Raw genomic sequence first — 18,990 nt, 5'->3', positions numbered from 1 at the left:
CCGCCGCTGCACCTGTGGATCCACCCCCTTCCGCAAATTGCTCTTTCCTGCCCTTCCGCCTCCCAGGTGACCGGACCCCTCCCTCCCCTTCTTAATGGCAGCCGTGTGCAGCGGGCACACCGCTGGTGGGCCAAAGCCGCATTAAAGGCAAGGCTGTCTGCGCCTGGACCCCTCCCAGTGGCAGGAACCTTGAATCCCTGATAAGCCATTCCCTGCCCAACCTCCATTACAATGCCAAGACCTTCCACCACCTTAATACCAGACATCTCTACGCCTGCTGCACCGCATCTCCTAAGGACACCCACGGACATATTTCCTGCCGGAACTGCAAGCTCAGTTTCAGCCGCAACAAACACCCGGAACACCCCAAACCTGAAACAACCGACACCCGCCACAACCTCATCCACTGCCTCCTTCTGAATAAATTCTCCCTCCTTAAGCACACCACTGAACTTTGGGACCTGATCGACTCCACCCGACCAGACATCGCAATCCTGGACGGCTACAAGGAAGGACCGGCCCTCCCGTCCGGGGGGAGGACTGGCCATCATACACAAGTCCTCACTCCGCCTCACGGTCATCACGGAGGAACACTGCACCACAATGGAACACCTACATTTCCTGATCCATGCCACTCACAACTCCTTCCTCCACGGCACCCTGGTCTACAGACTGCCCGGCCCCCACCCAGCCTTCATCAATGCCATTGTAGTTATCGCCACGCCCTGGCGTCCACCGACTATCTCCTCCTGGGCGACTTGAATTTCCACCTCGAGGACTGCAACAACCGAAACACCACTTCCCCGTTCGACAATCTCACCACCCTCGGCCTCAGACAACTGATCACTGTGCCCACGCACGCCACAGGGCACACACTAAAACCCGTTTTCACCTCAAGCAACTGGGTTACCATCCAGAATATCTCTTCCCCGGACTGACTGACCATCACTGCCTACACTTCGCCATCACCGCACCCAACAGCCACATTCGCGTCCCCTGGGCCCCCCACAGGAAATGGAACAAAATCACCCCCAAGCAACTCACCCCGACCCTTGCCAAATCACCCCCACCGATGATGCCAACGCCGCAGCATGCAACTTCAACTCCTGGATCACCGAATGCGCCAACTCTTTAGACCCCCTCCAATCAACTTCAGTCAAGCTCATCCCAAAAAAAGCAAGCTGCTTCACCACCAAACTCCAAGAATCCAAACGCCCCTGCAGATGCCTAGAGTAGAAATGGATATACAGCAAAACCAGCGAAGACCTCGCCTCCTTCAGAGCGGCCACTGCTGCCCATCATCGACGCATCAAGAATGCAAACGCGAGAGAACTCTTCATGGCAATCAGTGAATTCAACAATACTCCCTCCAAAGCCACCAACCCCCACCCCCCCTGCCAATTCTGGGATTCACCTTTACTGGGTCAGAAGGGGCTTGGTACACTGAATATCTGTTTAAAAGTGGCTTCCTGTCGGAACCTTACTTTCTATATAGTGTACGAAAACAAGGTACACTGTGCAGATTTTTCAGGTATCCCTTATTGGCTTACAGGGGTTTGCTCTAACAGTCCCGGAGTTATCTACTTATGGTAGTGTGGTCGAGCAGTCTGAGCTTATCAGGGGGGAATGTTGAGCTCTTGCTGAACATACTGTGTCAATAAATGAGACACACACTCAATAAGAGATCCAAGACCAATTTTAAAAAAATAACACAGTATTTGATATATTTTTAGGCATCGGGATCAGGTAAGTACTTTAAATGTTGTTGATTTTTACAGGTAAACCGTAGAAAATCAAGGTTGTCAGATTTAAGGCATGAGTCTTGAATGTGGTAATGTTATTCTATGAGAGGAAAAGACATGCTGCACAGGTATACTTGCAAACGGTCGTAGAAGGTATCCTTTAGGGGGTTAAGGTGCTTTGAGCCAAGGGTTTAAAAAAACACCAGCAGTTCGAGTCGCACTGCCCTGGGGAGTCTGGGTGCAGAGGGTGCTGGTCGCATTGGTAGGCTTGAGCGCTATGGGGCAATGGGGTAAAAGTTTAAAGGACCTCTCAAACAACAGAGTCTGCCAGGGGGACCAGTCCAGCAAATCCTAATGCAGGTCTCAGCTTGTGGGGACTCCTAGGCCTAGGGGACACAGGCATAAGTTGTATACCCGGGCTGTGCGGCTCACATACAGAGGTGCTGGCTGACTGGCTGGCCACTTGGTGTCAGAGGCTGTCAAGGTTCTTTGGGTACCTGCAGAAGATAGGAATGAAAAACAGCAAGCCCACTCTTGGTGTGGGGCTGACCTATCTAGAAGAGCCTTGACTAGCCTTGGTGGGTGAAAGTGCCCTGATCGGGTGTTGGAGCAGGGGTGCATCTGAAGGTTCTAGCATCTCTAAACTCAGCAGAGATACAGGGCTGACCTCCTAGAGACCCAAGAACCCCCTCCTGTCGCGCTGCTCCCTCTGTGGTCTGATAGCCAACAACACAAGGTATATGCTAAATGCTTTTTGTGCCTGCAGATGCAGGGGGTGGCTCCTCCACCTCAAGGGAGATGCTGCTTGGCTGTTAACATCTCTGGTAGTCCTCCACAGCTTTGGGAGGATGCACAGCCTTTGGACGAGTCAGGTTAGTGAAATTGTCTAGGTTCCAGCAGCAGGGCGAGGTGTGGAGCCAAGATGTGGTAAAGTACTCACTTCTTGCAGTCTCTGCTCTTCTTTGTCCTTCCTTTGGTTCCTAGCAGACAAATCTGAAGTCCTGGTGTCAGGGGGTCCCCTAAATACTGAGTTTAAGGGCATTAGAAGGAGTATAGAGTAGCCAATGGGCTACTGACCCCTGGGATGACTGCACCCCCTTCATGACCACTGAGTGGGCATAAACCAGACCCAGAGTTCCTAGTTTAACCAACTTCAAAATGGTGAAACCCTTTCTCAGCTGTCCACTTGAGGTGGCCCTCCTTGGGGGTGTGCCTGCCCTGTAATTGTGATAAACCTTCTGAGAAGCTCATTTTCCCACCTTCTCTGGTGCTAAATGGGCCTCAGGACAGGGGGTGGTATCTCCCAGGTCTGGGGGAAGCCAGGGGGACATATCAAAGGCAGCAGAGGCTTTAAAGTCTCTTGTCTTGATATGCTAAATCACTAGTTATTCGGCTGGAAGAGTTGTAAACATCTCCTGCCAGAGCAGGAATTGTTTCTGACCTCTGAGAGCGGGAGCTCTCCTCTTGAGGGGATCAGAAATAAGTCTATGGTGGCAGGCGGGAAGATACCAGTCATTAGGCACTCTAGACAGGGGTAGGTTTTCAGGGGCACCTATAAGGTGCTCTCAGGGTGCATGTCATAATAAATCCAATACTGGAAGCAGTATAGATTCATTAGGACAGGGTGTTTGATACCAAACCATCAGTTCCAGTGACCTCTTGCACCCAGGGCCCTCACAAACTGAGTGATAGTCCCCCCTCACCCCTATTGGAAGCTCCCAGAGTTGTCCCCAAGCCCCTCTTTGCAGCCTATTTCTGGGTGGTCCCCGTTATTCCTATGGTCTAGTGTGCAAGGCTACCAACCCATCCAGCACCTTTGCACCCGGACACTCTAGGGCAGGTAAAACCAAACTGCTGGTGAAACTTGGGACTTGTTCCCCCTAATACCTCACTTCCTAAAGGGGACCCTCGAAATCATATTGCAAGTACCTGTATGTACACGTTTCTTCTTCCATAGGGAAAATGCACTGTTTGCTAACTGCTAAAATCTGTAGAAGTGATAGATTAAAAAGTACTTTCCAATTACAAAGTTTTTGGTTTTGAAATATATATATAACAATATGTGTAATTTTTCTTGATTGCTGTGGATCTCCTCCTTGAGTGTGTGTGTCGTGTATTGACTAGGTGCATGTAACAAATGCCTAACGCTCCCTTCTGATAAGCCTAATGCTGCTCCGCCACACTACCACACATAGAGTACCTTGGAATTGTTAAAGTAAGCCCCTGTCCACTTACAAGGGCGCCCTGGACTCTGCACAGCACACCTCTTTTTGGTATACTGTATAAAGAGCCAGCCTCCTACAGGCGTTTGATACCAAACACCATTAGTTTCACTGAAGCAATCATGCAGCTGGGTAACTCGTAATGACCAGTGTCCAGTACATGTCCTTAAGATGATTTCCCAGCTCACTTGCCATATCTAGTAATTAAACTAGATATCACAGGAGCATATCTGCTCATGCAGATATGTCCTCACATGTAATATAATGCACCCTACCTTTGGGCCTGTTGTTTGGGTGACATATATCTCATGCAGTGTATGTGGGCATGGCACACTGTGTGTGTGCCTTGTCATGTTTCCACAGTGGTAGGCACATTTTCACGTAGCCTGCAATGGCAGTCTACCTGTGTTTGTGTGTGGGTTCAATATCCATGCTGTAGCTCTCAGGAAACATATTTGGTACCCAAGCCATAGGTACCAGGGGAAGCATTTACCAGGGACTTACGTGGTCCTAAAGCCTTTGTCAATTGGGGTACAGTTGAACACTAGCACAAAGTGGAGGGGATATTTGCAAAGAGAGGTCCAGCTTTGTACACTCTCCCTACGTTGTTTTTTTGGGTTTGGGGGAAATGTGAGATTTGTTCCAATTTCAATGGCCTTGTCCATTTTGCGATATGAGGATTTACTTGATAACTTCCCTTTTTCCTCCACATTTTTGCATCTTCCATATTATAAGGATTTTTGGGGGTGCAATGTCTGACGTGTTATGTGTTAATGGTGATAACCAGTCACTCGTGTTGTCCTTGAATGGGGCGTGCTGTGAAGATGGCTCTATTCAGTTGAGGAAAAACTAGTTCCTCCATGAGGAGCAGGAGTTAGTGATGGAAAGAAGACTGATCAGCCCTCCATTGAAGAGGCTGTGGCGCTGCGTCACTTGGAAGGATAGTGCGCTATAGAAGAGTGGCATAAGTTGATAGAGGTGGCATGAAAAACGCCTCTTCCTTCTGAATACCCTCGGAGATACTATTTGCAATCTTTTCTTTTTTCTGCAGAATCCTGAACTCCAGAGGAAGAAGCAGAAAACTGAGAGCTGGGAGCGGAGCGTTGGGAAACTGAGCTGCAAGTCTCAGCTGGCAGGACTGGTTGTGGTAAAGAAACCATCTGAGAAGCAGGAGTCACCCATCAGCAATGGGACTTTAATGGGGCAGGCCCCTTACAAGCCGGCTAGGTCACCTGCTTCCTCCAATCCTCCAGGTACAAAGGGTGTGGCTGTGAGGGAGTGTAGAAAGAAGAACTTTATGTTCCAAGGATTGTCTTTTCTGATCCATCCGAATGTCCTTTTCAGAGCACTTCCTATTTTTAGGTCGAGCATTAGCGTTTGACCTGGTGTATACTTTTAGTATACATATACTGTGGGTTAAAGCAATTTCATTTGTCGGTTGCCTTGTCCTTTCAAAATTCTTGCCCGCTAGCGGTCAGTTCTGCCTTTTTCTCCCTCCTTCTTCTGTTTGAGAGCAGTAACCTAGTACTGTATTTTCCCACTTTGGTTTCTGTATCTGTTGCTGTGACGGACTATTTTTGACATTTCTTTGGTGCTCTCCTTTCACTGTACTGTTTAGACTGATAGCTGCCTGTGTTTTATTGCAGCATTCAGTTCCTCCCAGCTCCTCCCAAGCTGACATTTGTTTTGGCTTTATTCTACTGCTGTCCTCTACCCTGCTCCTAAAATAAGCTGATTTTACTAAATAAACACCATATGCCCTCCCATTGCATCACATCTCTCTCCAGGGCCCCTCCCTGCCAGCACTCATGACATCCCACACAGGGCATTGCTTACCTCCTTTATGGAGCCATAAATCTTCTCAGGCTGCTCTGCTAACTTCATTAGAGCTTTTTTCTGTTTTTTGCTTGTGGGCTCTGTTGTCAAAAGATGACAATTGTTCAAAATGTGCAAATGCTTATTTTTGTATGTTGCGTGCACTTGAACACGTCATACTGCTGTGCATAAAACATGGGCATTGACTGGCATAAGTACACGGATTTTCATCGAGCACCAACGCAAACATATGTTAGGATGAGCCCCAGAGGCTCAGGTTGGTGGACAGCTAGGTTGACGAAGTGAAGTGCAGCAGGGGACCTCTGAGTAACATCTCACGAGAGCACTGCTGGGTGCCTCATGATTCCTGCCCAGCTGCCTTTAGCATGCTGGGATTTGTACGCCTCTACTTAAGATGATAAATAGATAGTCCAACTCCAAGAATGTAAAGTCCTCTTGGCTAAAAAGTGAAGGTGTCCACGTGCCAGGGCCCTCTTGGCAACTCGAGACATGCAGATAGATAAAGAAAAATACATTGGTGTAAGTTTGACATGTTTTACTGTTTTCAAGTTGCCTCTGTGTTAGACATTTTGCATAAAACAGCGTGTTAAGTAACCTGTTCACGTTTTTCATTTATTCTGATCATCTGAAGCGTTTCCTAACCGTGTTTATATTTGATTAAACGTGAGGGGCGGCGCGTAATATTTCTTCGTAAAAGGGAGAGAGGACTGCCAGGCTAGTTGAATCTTGTTTCGACCAGGCAATGGCCTTCCTGCTTTGGATTTCTGTGAAGACTGTTTCTTTTCTACCAGTAGCAAACAATGAAAACAGAAAATTCTGTGGCAGGTACATAGGGAACAAGCAAAATTGTGTTCCCCAAGCATGATGGTTGCAGCTTGGTGAATCCGAAGTAGTATTTCCTACGGCCTCTTTCCCATTCCTGCAACATGACCGTGTTTGGCTTTAGCAAAAGAATGCAGCAGTCGTGAAGCCAAACCTTATCAGAGATTTGCTTATAATTCAGTCGCCGAACTGTTGTCATTTTTGTTTAACTGTGTTAGTTTTGTTAGATCTTGATGAGTTTTTTTTAACTGCGCTGCAAATAATGTGCAGACCCTTCCTAAAACAGACTTTTAATTGCAGACAGCACTGAACAGCCATTTAATTGGGCTCTGCTTATTTCCGTTTAGCGAGCAGGCTTTGGAGTACTTGTAAATTTGTACACTCCAACTTGTAAGCCAAGTAGCTAAACAAAACCGAAACATGTTGTCTATTCTAAATGCAGACTGACACCAACCGTGCACACGAACACTACAGAAATCTGTGTCGCTGCTTCGTGAATTCTAAAGCGTGAAAAGCGTGGCAGACCACACCCCGCTAGGTAACCAGGCTATCGGCACATAAAGCAGCTAGTACTGTCACGTTAAATCATCGACATTGAAAATACAGGTTTCCAACTCAGTAATAGGGCTGCCAGGGATACTGTTGTTCATTAACACCAGATATTCTGCTTACCGTATAATGTAAACTCGCTACACAGCTTTATGCCTGGAGACTAGCGATTTTCCAAATAGGTGTGGCTGGGAGAACCGCCCGGTGGTAAGCAAATTGGCACTCTGCAACCTTTTTTTAGGTCGAGCATGTGTGTTTGTATCTATGTGGGCTTTCAACCACGTGCACCGCACGCCCATCACTAACTAGTTCATGGGCTCGCCTTCCAAAAATCCTTTGATGACATTGGTAAATGCTTTACGTTTGTCACTCCCTGGGGCGGTTTTGGTACCGCCTTGGACACCGACCCTGTTAGATGGATAGTTGCACGTTTGCCAATTAGTTTGACTGCAAGCGAACTTCTTTTTCCTTTTGTATCTCTCCTTTGCGATCATGCTCACGGCGGCCATAGCGCTTTGAATCGGCCCGCTTATATCAACTTGTTTGCTTTTCATTTTCAATTTATGTGCAAGAATAGTCCAGTTAGGAATTTACAACGCTAATAGCTCTAACTCGAGCAAACATTGCATTGCAAATGCTTGTTTTAACTGCAGTGTAGGGGGGGTTGCATTTCAAGATGCCAGTAAAGCTTGGTTCACAACTAGTAGTTGACAGGGTATGGGAGAAATGAACCATGAGAGGAGCAGAAGTCAGTTGAGTTGTAGAGTGGGCACCTGGCCCCGTGCAGTCCTGAACCTTCTCCTTTTAAATCCTTGATTTCAGGTGCTCTAGTAGTAATTAATTTCATGGAGGCAAAACAAAACTACGACACCCAGAATGCACTGGACTTTGACACAAAACTCCAGGTCTGGATGCAGTGTACATGGTGACGTGGAGTGAGGTGGCCACCCTAGTGAGTTCTGAATGTAGAGTTGGGCTGCCAATGGAGGGCTTGCCATGGAATGGAAAGTAGTGGGGCCATACACAGTTCTGTCCTGTGAGTAAGGAGTTTAGGGTACACTGGGGTTTTCAGGAAAGGGAATCACCATCATTCTGTACCTGATTTCGAGTTGTGGGGTGCTGTTATATCTTTCAGTTTCTGAAGGAAATGCAGAAGGGGGGCTGCTGGCAGCATTTTCTCCACTCGGTTATCTTTGGCGGGGACGTGCCTCTGTTTTATTTCATATGCATGTACTAGGGTTTGCTTCGAGGGTTTGTTCTAGAATTGTTGCCAGGTTTTTTGCACTAGTCCGATAAAAGTATGAGTTAGTGAGAATTCCTCCATGTCTGAGCCTCCGAGAGGGAAATTCTGCCGCACAAACCAAGATCAACTAATATTTTAAACATGAACGTAAAGAAATCGCAATACTCCTTTGCAGCGGGCCTGCATACATGGGCGGTTTTGGCTTTGCGCGCTGGATGTAGTCTGCTATATTCAGTGTCCACCAGGTGGCAGCAGACACCTGCTTGTGTCTGCCTGCTTCTTGAGGCCCACAAATGCATCTTCGAGCCCGCGCTTTGATCACTTTCAGACCTTGATGTTAGTATTTTATGAATATTCAGTTCCCTGTAACTGAAGACCATGTTAAGGTGGCCCCAGGAGTCCTTTGACGGATCCCTCTCGGCTGGCACCAATGTGCTGGGCCCGAGATGAGGAGACGGGTGGCATCGAAGGGTCTTCTGAAGTTCTTGTGTCACCGGCACGTGGTGTAAGCAAGCCAGACGGTGGTAATACGAGAGGGAGGAGCGCGGGATTCAGTCTCGGAGAAGGTTGTGTTTCCAAACGGGCTGTTGCATGGGGGTGTCCTAGGAGTCACTAACAAGGGGGCCCATGACTGCACCGCTCGCGTCCTTGTGCCTCCCTGCAGCTGAGCAGCGCCCCCTAGCACAGCAAGGATGGAGCCAGCAGGACAAACACATTCAATTCTTCATTCCATCCTTAAACACAAAGCATCATGAAAGATTAAAGACAAACACGGTTAAAAGGCTCCAATTAAAAAGCACAGAGGATATAAACGATAGCTTCACAGCTCATCTGAAAACGGAGGAAGTCGGTACTTAAATATATATATAACAAGGTGTGCAAATCAGCACCCGATGTGCAAAGTGCAAAATAAATTAAAGAAATAAGAGTGCACCATTAAGTCTCAGAAGTTCAGAGCACATGAAAAGTACTATAACACACCACCACCCTTCCCCTAATAACAAATAAATAAACTTGTAATAATAAAAACAGAGACTCATACTATAGAAATATAAATTATTTAAGGTTGAACAACATGACAAAAAGTAAGATTAAAAAGAACATACGTCAAACAGAAAATGTTCAGCAAACTACATTAATGCAAACAGTAGTCTTTGAATTTGATAGCGAGACATTTAGACGACCCCGTCCTGAAATGCTCGGTCCTGTAAATAAATTAGGAGAAGGGACACCGTCCTCTGTAGAAGATTCATCTGTGGAGAGTAGAGGACGGCAAGACTTCCGAATTAGTGCCTGGAAGATAATTATCATCAACACTTCCGCCATCTGACTCCGCATTACGCTGAATGAATGGCACTTTTTGATACCTTAGCAACTTTGACAGGCAGTGTGAATCTTGACGCACCTTTTCTGACCCTATTGTGTTTCCTGATGATGACCCAGTCACTAACATTAAATTCACACTGTTTGGCTGTGTGCTTACTTCACAACTGATTCTTATGTATTCCTAACATCCACAATGCTTTCCCAGAGCCAGGATTGTTTTTTAAATTCTTAACCCAATCTCGGCCCAAATCACACTTGGGCAATCTGTTACACAACAGTGAAAATGGGGACGCACCGCTCATGGTGTGTGTGTTTTTTTTTTAATGCTTGCGCCGCCCTTAGATGTATTGTGTATGCTTGCACCGCCTTAAGATGTATCTTGGATGCTTGCGCCGCCTTTAGATGTACCATGTATGTTTGCACCGTCCTTAGGTGCATCATGGACGCTCGCGCCGCCATTAGATGTATCGTGTATGCTTGCACCGCCTTAAGATGTATCTTGGATGCTTGCGCCGCCTTTAGATGTACAGTGTGTGCTTGCATCATCCTTACGTGCATCATGGATGCTTGCGCCCCCCCTTAGATGTATTGTGGATGCTTGCACCGCCTTAAGATGTATCTTGGATGCTTGCGCTGCCCTTAGATATACCGTGTGTGCTTGCGCCGCCCTTACGTGCATCATGGATGCTTTCGCCACCCTTACGTGCATCATGGATGCTTGCGCTGCTCTTAGGTGTATTGTGGATGCTAGGTTCAACGTTGGGTGTATCGCGGGTGCTTTTTTTCTGCCCTTTGGTGTATCGTGCATGCTTGTGCTGCTGTTAGATGTACCATATGTGCTTGCACCACCACCCTTAGGTGTATCCTGGATTCTTGCACCAGGTGTAACATGAATGGTTGTGCTGCTCTTGGGTGTATCGTGGATGATTTGTCCCGCCCTTAGGTGTATCATGGATGTTTTTCCCACCCTTAGGTGTATCATAAGCTTGTCCTGACCTTTGCTGTAGCATGAATGCCTGCACCGCCTGTGGGTGTATCTGGTATGCTTATGTTGCCCTTAACTGTATTGTGGACGCTTGTGCCGCACAGATATATCATGGATGCTTGTGCCGCCATTAGGTGTATCTTGGATGCTTGCGCCGCTCTTAGGTGTATAGTGTATCCTTTGTCCTGCCCTTTATATGTATCAGGAATGCTTGTCCTGTCCTTAGCTGTATCATGGATGCTTGCGCATCCCTTAAGGTATATCATTGATGGTTGTGCCACCCTTAGGTGTATTGTGAATGCCTGTGCTGCCTTTAAGAGCATTGTGGATTCCTGTGCCGCCCTTACCTATATCATGGATGCTTGCGTCACCCTTAGGTATATCATGGATGCTTGCTTCACCCTTAGGTGTTTTGATGCTTGTGCCGGCTTTAGGTGTGTTGTGGATGGTTGCACCACACTTAGGTGTCTCAGGGATGCATGTGCCGCCCTAAGGTGTATCATGTATGCTTGCATTGCACATAGATGTATTGGGAAAGCTTGCGCAGCCCTTAGGTGTATCATGGATGCTTGCGCGATCCTTAGGTGTATTGTGGATACTTGCGGCGCTTTTAGGCGTATCGTGGATGCTTTGTCCCATCCTTATGTGTATCATGGATGCTTTTTCCCACCCTTAAATGTGTCACGTAAACCTGTCCTGCCCTTTGCTGTGTCACTGATGCTTGTGCCACCCTTAGGTGTATCATGGATGCTTGCTGTAGCAGGCTGGTCCAGTGTGTGGTGGACACCTATGGCGTTACACCTTATACTGGGTCAAGTCAACCCTTATTGGATAGTATTACAATGTCTAGATAGCCAGGGTTCTCTAGTGTTAGCTGTGGTAAACAGCCAAGACTTATCTAGGAGGAGTGTGAAGCACTTGCTATACCACAGCAGTCACACAGTAACGTATCACACATGAAAGGAATCACACAGTGTTGCAGAAATAAAGTTACTTCATTACAGGAGCACCAAACTAGGTTACTATAGGTAAACCCCCTTCTGGAGTTAAGTACAAACAAAATATGCACAGGTAAGTATTGGGAAAAAGCATAAAATAGCGAGGGCCCTATGGGGGGGCAAAACCATATACTAAAAAAGTGGAATGTGAGAATGAGTCCCCCACCAGAGGATATGGAGTAGCTAGCCAAGGGTTGGGAGAGAGTGGAACCCCAAGAGAGAGGTAAGCATCTAGAAGATCCCCAGCGACCAGGAGAAGAGAGGTAAGTTACCTGGTCATCCTATAGGCTAACAAGGGGACTCGTAAATGGAATATTGCAAAATGCAGGACCAGGCCGGTGAAACCCAACGGTGGATTCTGGATGAGGAAGACCTGCAGAAGAAGGGAACAGAGTCCAGTCCATGCAGGAGTGTCCAGGTGGGGCAGAAGGCTATGCCTACCTTTCTGTGGGTGAAGATCCTGGGAGACGGTGATGAATGAAGTCCAGCTTTGGTGCCCTGGAGCAGCAGAGAAGTCCCTGAAGTTACCTAGGAGCCGTCCCTCGTCTGTCGCCGGATTACAGATGGGTCAGTGGTCAGGAGGACCACCAACAAGCACAAGCAAATGCAACTGGAGCTGTTGGGGATTTGCAGAGCTGAAAAGGACCAGCAAGGTCCTGGGGACTTGACCCTGGGAGGAGAGTCCGGGCTGACCCTGTGAAGACAAGAGAGCCAACAGAAGCAGTCGGAGCCCCCACAAGCAACCCACTGACAGCAGGCAGAGTAAGTCACAGTAAGGCCCAGTCAGCACACCTGATGTGGAGTCCCACGTCGCTGGAGCAGCAGAGAGGAGACTGTCCTTGCAGATGTAGAGTGCTGGGGGCTGGGGCGACTTGGAGCCTGAAGCTCCCTCAGAGCAGAAGTCAACAAGCCTTGGTTGCTGCAACAGTCGCAGTGCACATGGGTTCTGTCTTGGAGGAAGAGGCAAGGGCTCACCATCTCCCAAGTTGGACAGTAGGCAGAGAGGACCCAGAGGACCCCTCAACACCACCACCTGTGTTGGAGAATCTTCGCAAGTCCAAAGGACAGCAGAGCCCAGCAGCAGGACATCGTTGCCTTAGGTGCCTGCGGTTTCAGGGGAGTGACTCGTTCACTCCAAGGGAGATTTCTTCTTGCATCTTTGGTACAGCTGGAGTCTTGCCAACCGCAGAGCATGCACAGCTGTGGAAATGTTGCAGTTGGCTGACAGGAGCCACGGAGACAATGTTGCAAGGAGAGGTCGTCGCAGGCATTGAAGTTTTGTTCGGTTCCTCTGAAGTCCAGCAGCAGTTCTGGTGGCCAGGAGCAGAAGATGCCTTTGCAGAGAGGTCCTGGTGGGATCTTGCATGACGAATCTGGGGACCCTCCTGTTAGGGTGACCCTAAACAGCCCAAAAAGGGACTTGGTCACTCTCTGAGGTGACCACATATCAGAGTGGGTCACTGAGGTCAGCTTCCTAACCTGACCAGTCAGATGCTCCCAGGGTCCTCTGCACATCTTGTTTCCAAGATGGCAGAAACAACTGGCCACCTGGAGGAGCTCTGGGCACCACCCCTGGGGTGGTGATTGACAGTGGAGTGGCCACTCACCTTTCCTTTGTGTAGTTTAGCACCGGAGCAGGGACAGGGGGTCCCTGGACTTATGCAAACCAGATTATGCAAGGAGGGCATCAAATGTGCCTTCAAAGCAGTCTGGTGGCGTGAGGAGACTACCCCTTCCCAGCCCAGTGACACCTATTTCCAAGGGAGAGGAGGTTGTATCCCCTCTCCCACAGGAAATCCTTTGTCCTCCCTTCCCCTGCTTAAACTGGTCAAGCAGCAGGAGGGCAGAATCCTGTCTGAGGGGCTGCAGCATTGTGGGCTGCCCGCAGACCCTGAAAGACTGGTAGGAGCAGTACTGGGGGATCCTCTAAGTAGCCCCCAGAGTGCATTGAATCATGCCATCAATACTGGCATCAGTATTGGAGTATGGTTCCGACATGTTTGATACCAAATACGCCTAGATTAGGAGTTACCATTATATAGGTGGGCCACAGGTAGTGAGTGACCTGTGGCCAGTGCATAGCTCACGTCTTCCCCGCGCTTATGAAGTGGAGTTCGTAGGGGCACCTCTGCTCATAGGAGTGCCCACACACACAGGTACCTGCACCCTGCCCTTTGGGCTGGAAGGGCTTACCATAGGAGTGACTTACAGTGACCTGGTGTAGTGACCAGCAGTGAAAGGGTCCATTCACCTTTTCACGCCAGCAGCAAATGGCAGGCCTGCAGACACAGTTTGCATGGGCTCCCATGAGTGGCATAATACATGCTGCAGCCCCTGGGCGACCCCCGGTGTACCAATGCCCTGGGTACATAGGTGCCATATACTAGGGACTTACAGCCGTACACCAATTTGCCAATGTTGGGGTGTAATAAGTACCAACTCAACCAAATTTGGAGGAGAGAGCACAATCACTGGGATCCTGGTTAGCAGGATCCCAGTGGAAACAGTCTAAGCACACTGGCATCAGACAAAAAGTGGGGGTAACCATGCCAGAAAGAGGGGACTTTCCTATACTTGCACCACCCTTAAGTGTATTGTAGAGTCTTGTGCTGCACTTAGGTGTATCGTGGATGCTTGTGCCCAACTTAGGTTAATCATGGCTGCTTGCGCCGCCCTTAGGTGTATCATGAATGCTTTGTTCTGCCCTTAGGTGTATGATGGATGCTTTTTCCCCTCCCTTAGGTGTATCAGGTATGCTTGTCCTGACCTTAGCTGTATCATGAATGCTTGCGCCGTCATTAGGTGAATCATTAAAGCTTGCGCCGTCATTAGGTGAATCATTAACGCTTGCGCTGCCCTTAGGTGTATCCTGGAGTCTTGTGCTGCCCTTGTGAATTGTGGAGTCTTGGGCCGCCCTTAAGTGTATTGTCGATGCTTGCACCGCCCTTCAGTGTATTGTGGATGTTTGTGCCTCCCTTACTTGTGTTGTCGATGCTCGTGCCGCTTTTAGGTGTATCGTGTAGCTTTGTCCCGCCCTTAGGTGTATCAGGTGTGCTTGTCCTGCCCTTAGCTGTATCGTGTATACTTGCCTGTCCCCTAGGTGTTTCATTGATGGTTGTGGGCCCTGAATTGTATTTTGGATGCTTGAACCGCCTTTAAGAGCATTGTGGATGCTTAGGCCGCACTTAGGTGTATTGTGGATGCTTGCGCAGCCTTTAGGTGCATTGTGGATGCTTGTGCCGCTCTTAGGTGCATCGTGGATGCTTGCACCACCCTTAGGTGAATCATGAATGTTTGCGCCGCCGTTAGGTGTGTCGTCGATGCCTGTGCTTCCCTTAGGTGTGTCATGGATGCTTGTACCACCCTTATGTGTATCAAAGGTGCTTTGTCCCGCCCTTAGGTGTATCGGGTATGCTTCCGCTGCCCTTAGGTGTATCGAGTATACTTGCGCTGCCCTTAGGTGTATTGGCTATGCTTGCGCCACCCTTAGGTGTATTGGGTATGCTTCCTCTGACCTTAGGTGTATCGGGTATTCTTGCGCCACCCTTAGGTGTATTGGGTATGCTTCCTCTGCCCTTAGGTGTATCGGGTATGCTTGCGCCGCCCTTGGGTGTATCGGGTATGCTTGCGCCGCCCTTAGGTGTATCGGGTATGCTTGCGCCGCCCTTAGGTGTATCGGGTATGCTTGCGCCGCCCTTAGGTGTATCGGGTATGCTTGCGCCGCCCTTAGGTGTATCGGGTATGCTTGCGCCGCCCTTAGGTGTATCGGGTATGCTTGCGCCGCCCTTAGGTGTATCGGGTATGCTTGGGCTGCCCTTAGGTGTATCGGGTATGCTTGGGCCGCCCTTAGGTGTATCGGGTATGCTTGGGCTGCCCCTTAGGTATATTGGGTATGCTTGGGCTGCCCTTAGGTGTATCGGGTATGCTTGGGCTGCCCTTAGGTGTATCGGGTATGCTTGGGCTGCCCTTAGGTGTATCGGGTATGCTTGGGCTGCCCTTAGGTGTATCGGGTTTGCTTCCGCTGCCCTTAGGTGTATCGGGTTTGCTTCTGCTGCCCTTAGGTGTATCGGGTATACTTGGGCTGCCCTTAGGTGTATCGGGTATGCTTGGGCTGCCCTTAGGTGTATCGGGTATGCTTGGGCTGCCCTTAGGTGTATCGGGTATGCTTGGGCTGCCCTTAGGTGTATGGGGTATGCTTCCGCTGCCCTTAGGTGTATCGGGTATGCTTCCGCTGCCCTTAGGTGTATCGGGTATGCTTCCTCTGCCCTTAGGTATATCGGGTATGCTTCCGCTGCCCTTAGGTATATCGGGTATGCTTCCGCTGCCCTTAGGTATATCGGGTATGCTTCCGCTGCCCTTAGGTATATCAGGTATGCTTGCGCCGCCCTTAGGTTTATCGGGTATGCTTGCGCCGCCCTTAGGTGTATCGAGTATGCTTGCGCCGCCCTTAGGTGTATCGGGTATGCTTCCGCTGCCCTTAGGTGTATTGGGTATGCTTCCTCTGACCTTAGGTGTATCGGGTATTCTTGCGCCACCCTTAGGTGTATTGGGTATGCTTCCTCTGCCCTTAGGTGTATCGGGTATGCTTGCGCCGCCCTTGGGTGTATCGGGTATGCTTGCGCCGCCCTTGGGTGTATCGGGTATGCTTGCGCCGCCCTTAGGTGTATCGGGTATGCTTGCGCCGCCCTTAGGTGTATCGGGTATGCTTGCGCCGCCCTTAGGTGTATCGGGTATGCTTGCGCCGCCCTTAGGTGTATTGGGTATGCTTGGGCCGCCCTTAGGTGTATCGGGTATGCTTGGGCCGCCCTTAGGTGTATCGGGTATGCTTGGGCTGCCCCTTAGGTATATCGGGTATGCTTGGGCTGCCCTTAGGTGTATCGGGTATGCTTGGGCTGCCCTTAGGTGTATCGGGTATGCTTGGGCTGCCCTTAGGTGTATCGGGTATGCTTCCGCTGCCCTTAGGTATATCGGGTATGCTTCCGCTGCCCTTAGGTATATCGGGTATGCTTCCGCTGCCCTTAGGTATATCGGGTATGCTTCCGCTGCCCTTAGGTATATCGGGTATGCTTCCGCTGCCCTTAGGTATATCGGGTATGCTTCCGCTGCCCTTAGGTATATCGGGTATGCTTCCGCTGCCCTTAGGTATATCGGGTATGCTTCCGCTGCCCTTAGGTATATCGGGTATGCTTCCGCTGCCCTTAGGTATATCGGGTATGCTTCCGCTGCCCTTAGGTATATGGGGTATGCTTCCGCCGCCCTTAGGTATATGGGGTGTGCTTCCGCCGCCCTTAGGTATATCGGGTGTGCTTCCGCCGCCCTTAGGTGTATCGAGTGTGCTTGCGCCGCCCTTAGGTGTATCGAGTGTGCTTGCGCCGCCCTTAGGTGTATCGAGTGTGCTTGCGCCGCCCTTAGGTGTATCGAGTATGCTTCTGCTGCCCTTAGGTGTATTGGGTATGCTTCCGCTGCCCTTAGGTGTATTGGGTATGCTTCCTCTGACCTTAGGTGTATCGGGTATTCTTGCGCCACCCTTAGGTGTATTGGGTATGCTTCCTCTGCCCTTAGGTGTATCGGGTATGCTTGGGCCGCCCCTAGGTGTATCGGGTATGCTTGGGCTGCCCTTAGGTGTATCGGGTATGCTTGCGCTGCCCTTAGGTGTATCGGTTATGCTTCCGCTGCCCTTAGGTGTATCGGGTATGCTTGCGCCGCCCTTAGGTGTATCGGTTATGCTTCCGCCGCCCTTAGGTGTATCGGGTATGCTTCTGCTGCCCTTAGGTGTGTATCCAGTATGCTGGTCCCACTTTTAGGTGTATCAGTTATGCTTGTCCCACCTTTAGGTGTATCCGGTATGTTTGCATCACCGTTGGGGGTAGCGTGCATGCTTGCCCCGTTCTTAGGCTGCTTCAAAGCGCTATGTAATAACAGAGGTGGATATGGAAGGAACTGTAGATACAGCTGGATAGAGAAGAACTTTAGTTGACTGTGTAAATTAGGAGAGTGTGCTACACTTCAGACATTCACGTACAGTGATAAACATTTCTGAAAATGAATTCCACAATGTGCTCTTTTGTTTTTTTGCAGGTGCTGGTGACGTAAAGAAACAGGAAGTGAGCTCCAGCGCTGCTGTCCCCGCCTCCACAGTGGCCTCTTCCCTCAGCCTCCTTGGAGCATACTCGGACAGCGAGAGCGACTGACCGCCCTGTGCCTCCAGCCGCCTCCGCCTCTCGGAGCTGTTCCAGCCAGCGGTCTGGATGAAGGCCCGGGCTCTGTCCTGCGTCCCCTAGCTTGTGCCCACGAGGCGGGACCCGGACGGGGCCTTGTACCGGAAGCACATGAGATGGATCGATACTCTGCAGGGCGGCTTGCGAGCCAGGGTCCCACAGACCCAGAGATGTGCGTCGGATCCTACACCCCCGCCGGTGGACTTCCTCCTCGCCTAGGGCTGAACCCGGTGCTCTATATTTCTTCACCTCCCCCTCTGCACAAGTACTTCTACATGTGAGGAGTAACCGTAGAGCCGAGTATTAACTGGTATTGTCTGCCTCTCCTCCGGGCTTCCTGCTCTCCCACAAGGAGCCTTGGCTTAGCCCAGTGGCCACGGCTGTCCTCGGTCACATTACACCGGCCCCGCACAGACTCTTCCTTGTGAGACTGGTACAAGTGAGCGCAGCATGGGCACCAGCATGGACCGGTGAGGGCACCTGCCCCGTGTGTGATATGGACACGTCTCTCCAGGCTGCAGGCCCCGTTGGGCCGAGAGAGGGAGAGCGGGCAGCCGGCAGCAGTGATTGGTTTAATGAAGTGTGTGCTTGATGTCAGGCCTCTTCCCTGCCTCTTTTGCGGGGCTGTTGCTGTGTGATGGATCCCGGGGGAGGCTGCCAGTCTGCGGTGGTGTGTGGCACTTCAGCACTGCGCAGGCTAGAGGGACAATACTGTACTCCGGTTGCTCGATCTTATTCCTTATTTCCCAATTATATATGTCTACCTTGTAGGTATTTTCTCTGGTTTTAAATTAAAAAGTCAAAAACAGATCTTTTCCTTTTGTGGTGTTTTGTTGCTGTAATTGTGCATCCTGGATGTGTGAGATCAGTAATGCAGGCAGTGGAAGTTTTCCTTGCAGGGCACAGTGAGCGGCAGTGCCAGCCTGCACACACCACCTCTGTACTAGTTGGCATGACTGCCTATAAAAAATGCCAGAGGCGCAGACCTGATGACCCTACAGTCCATCACTGACTTGACAACAGTCATACACCCCCCAGGAGTGAGGTGC

At 49.8% G+C, this 18,990-nt stretch overlaps 1 protein-coding gene across 1 annotated transcript in view; it reads left to right on the top strand.

The window, feature by feature from the left end:
• YJU2 (YJU2 splicing factor homolog) overlaps window positions 1-18,749 on the top strand; it is a 60,963-nt gene extending 42,214 nt beyond the window's left edge. The window contains exons 7-8 of the mRNA XM_069217161.1: window positions 5,016-5,217; window positions 17,802-18,749. Of these exons, the coding sequence (XP_069073262.1) occupies window positions 5,016-5,217; window positions 17,802-17,914 (315 nt within the window). The 3' untranslated portion in view covers window positions 17,915-18,749. The remainder of the gene's footprint in view (window positions 1-5,015; window positions 5,218-17,801) is intronic.
• The last annotated feature ends 241 nt before the right edge of the window (window positions 18,750-18,990 follow it).

Source organism: Pleurodeles waltl, chromosome 12, assembly GCF_031143425.1.
Source record: "Pleurodeles waltl isolate 20211129_DDA chromosome 12, aPleWal1.hap1.20221129, whole genome shotgun sequence".
NCBI classification, from domain to species: Eukaryota; Metazoa; Chordata; class Amphibia; order Caudata; family Salamandridae; genus Pleurodeles; species Pleurodeles waltl.
This window is presented reverse-complemented; position numbering and strand designations above follow the sequence as displayed.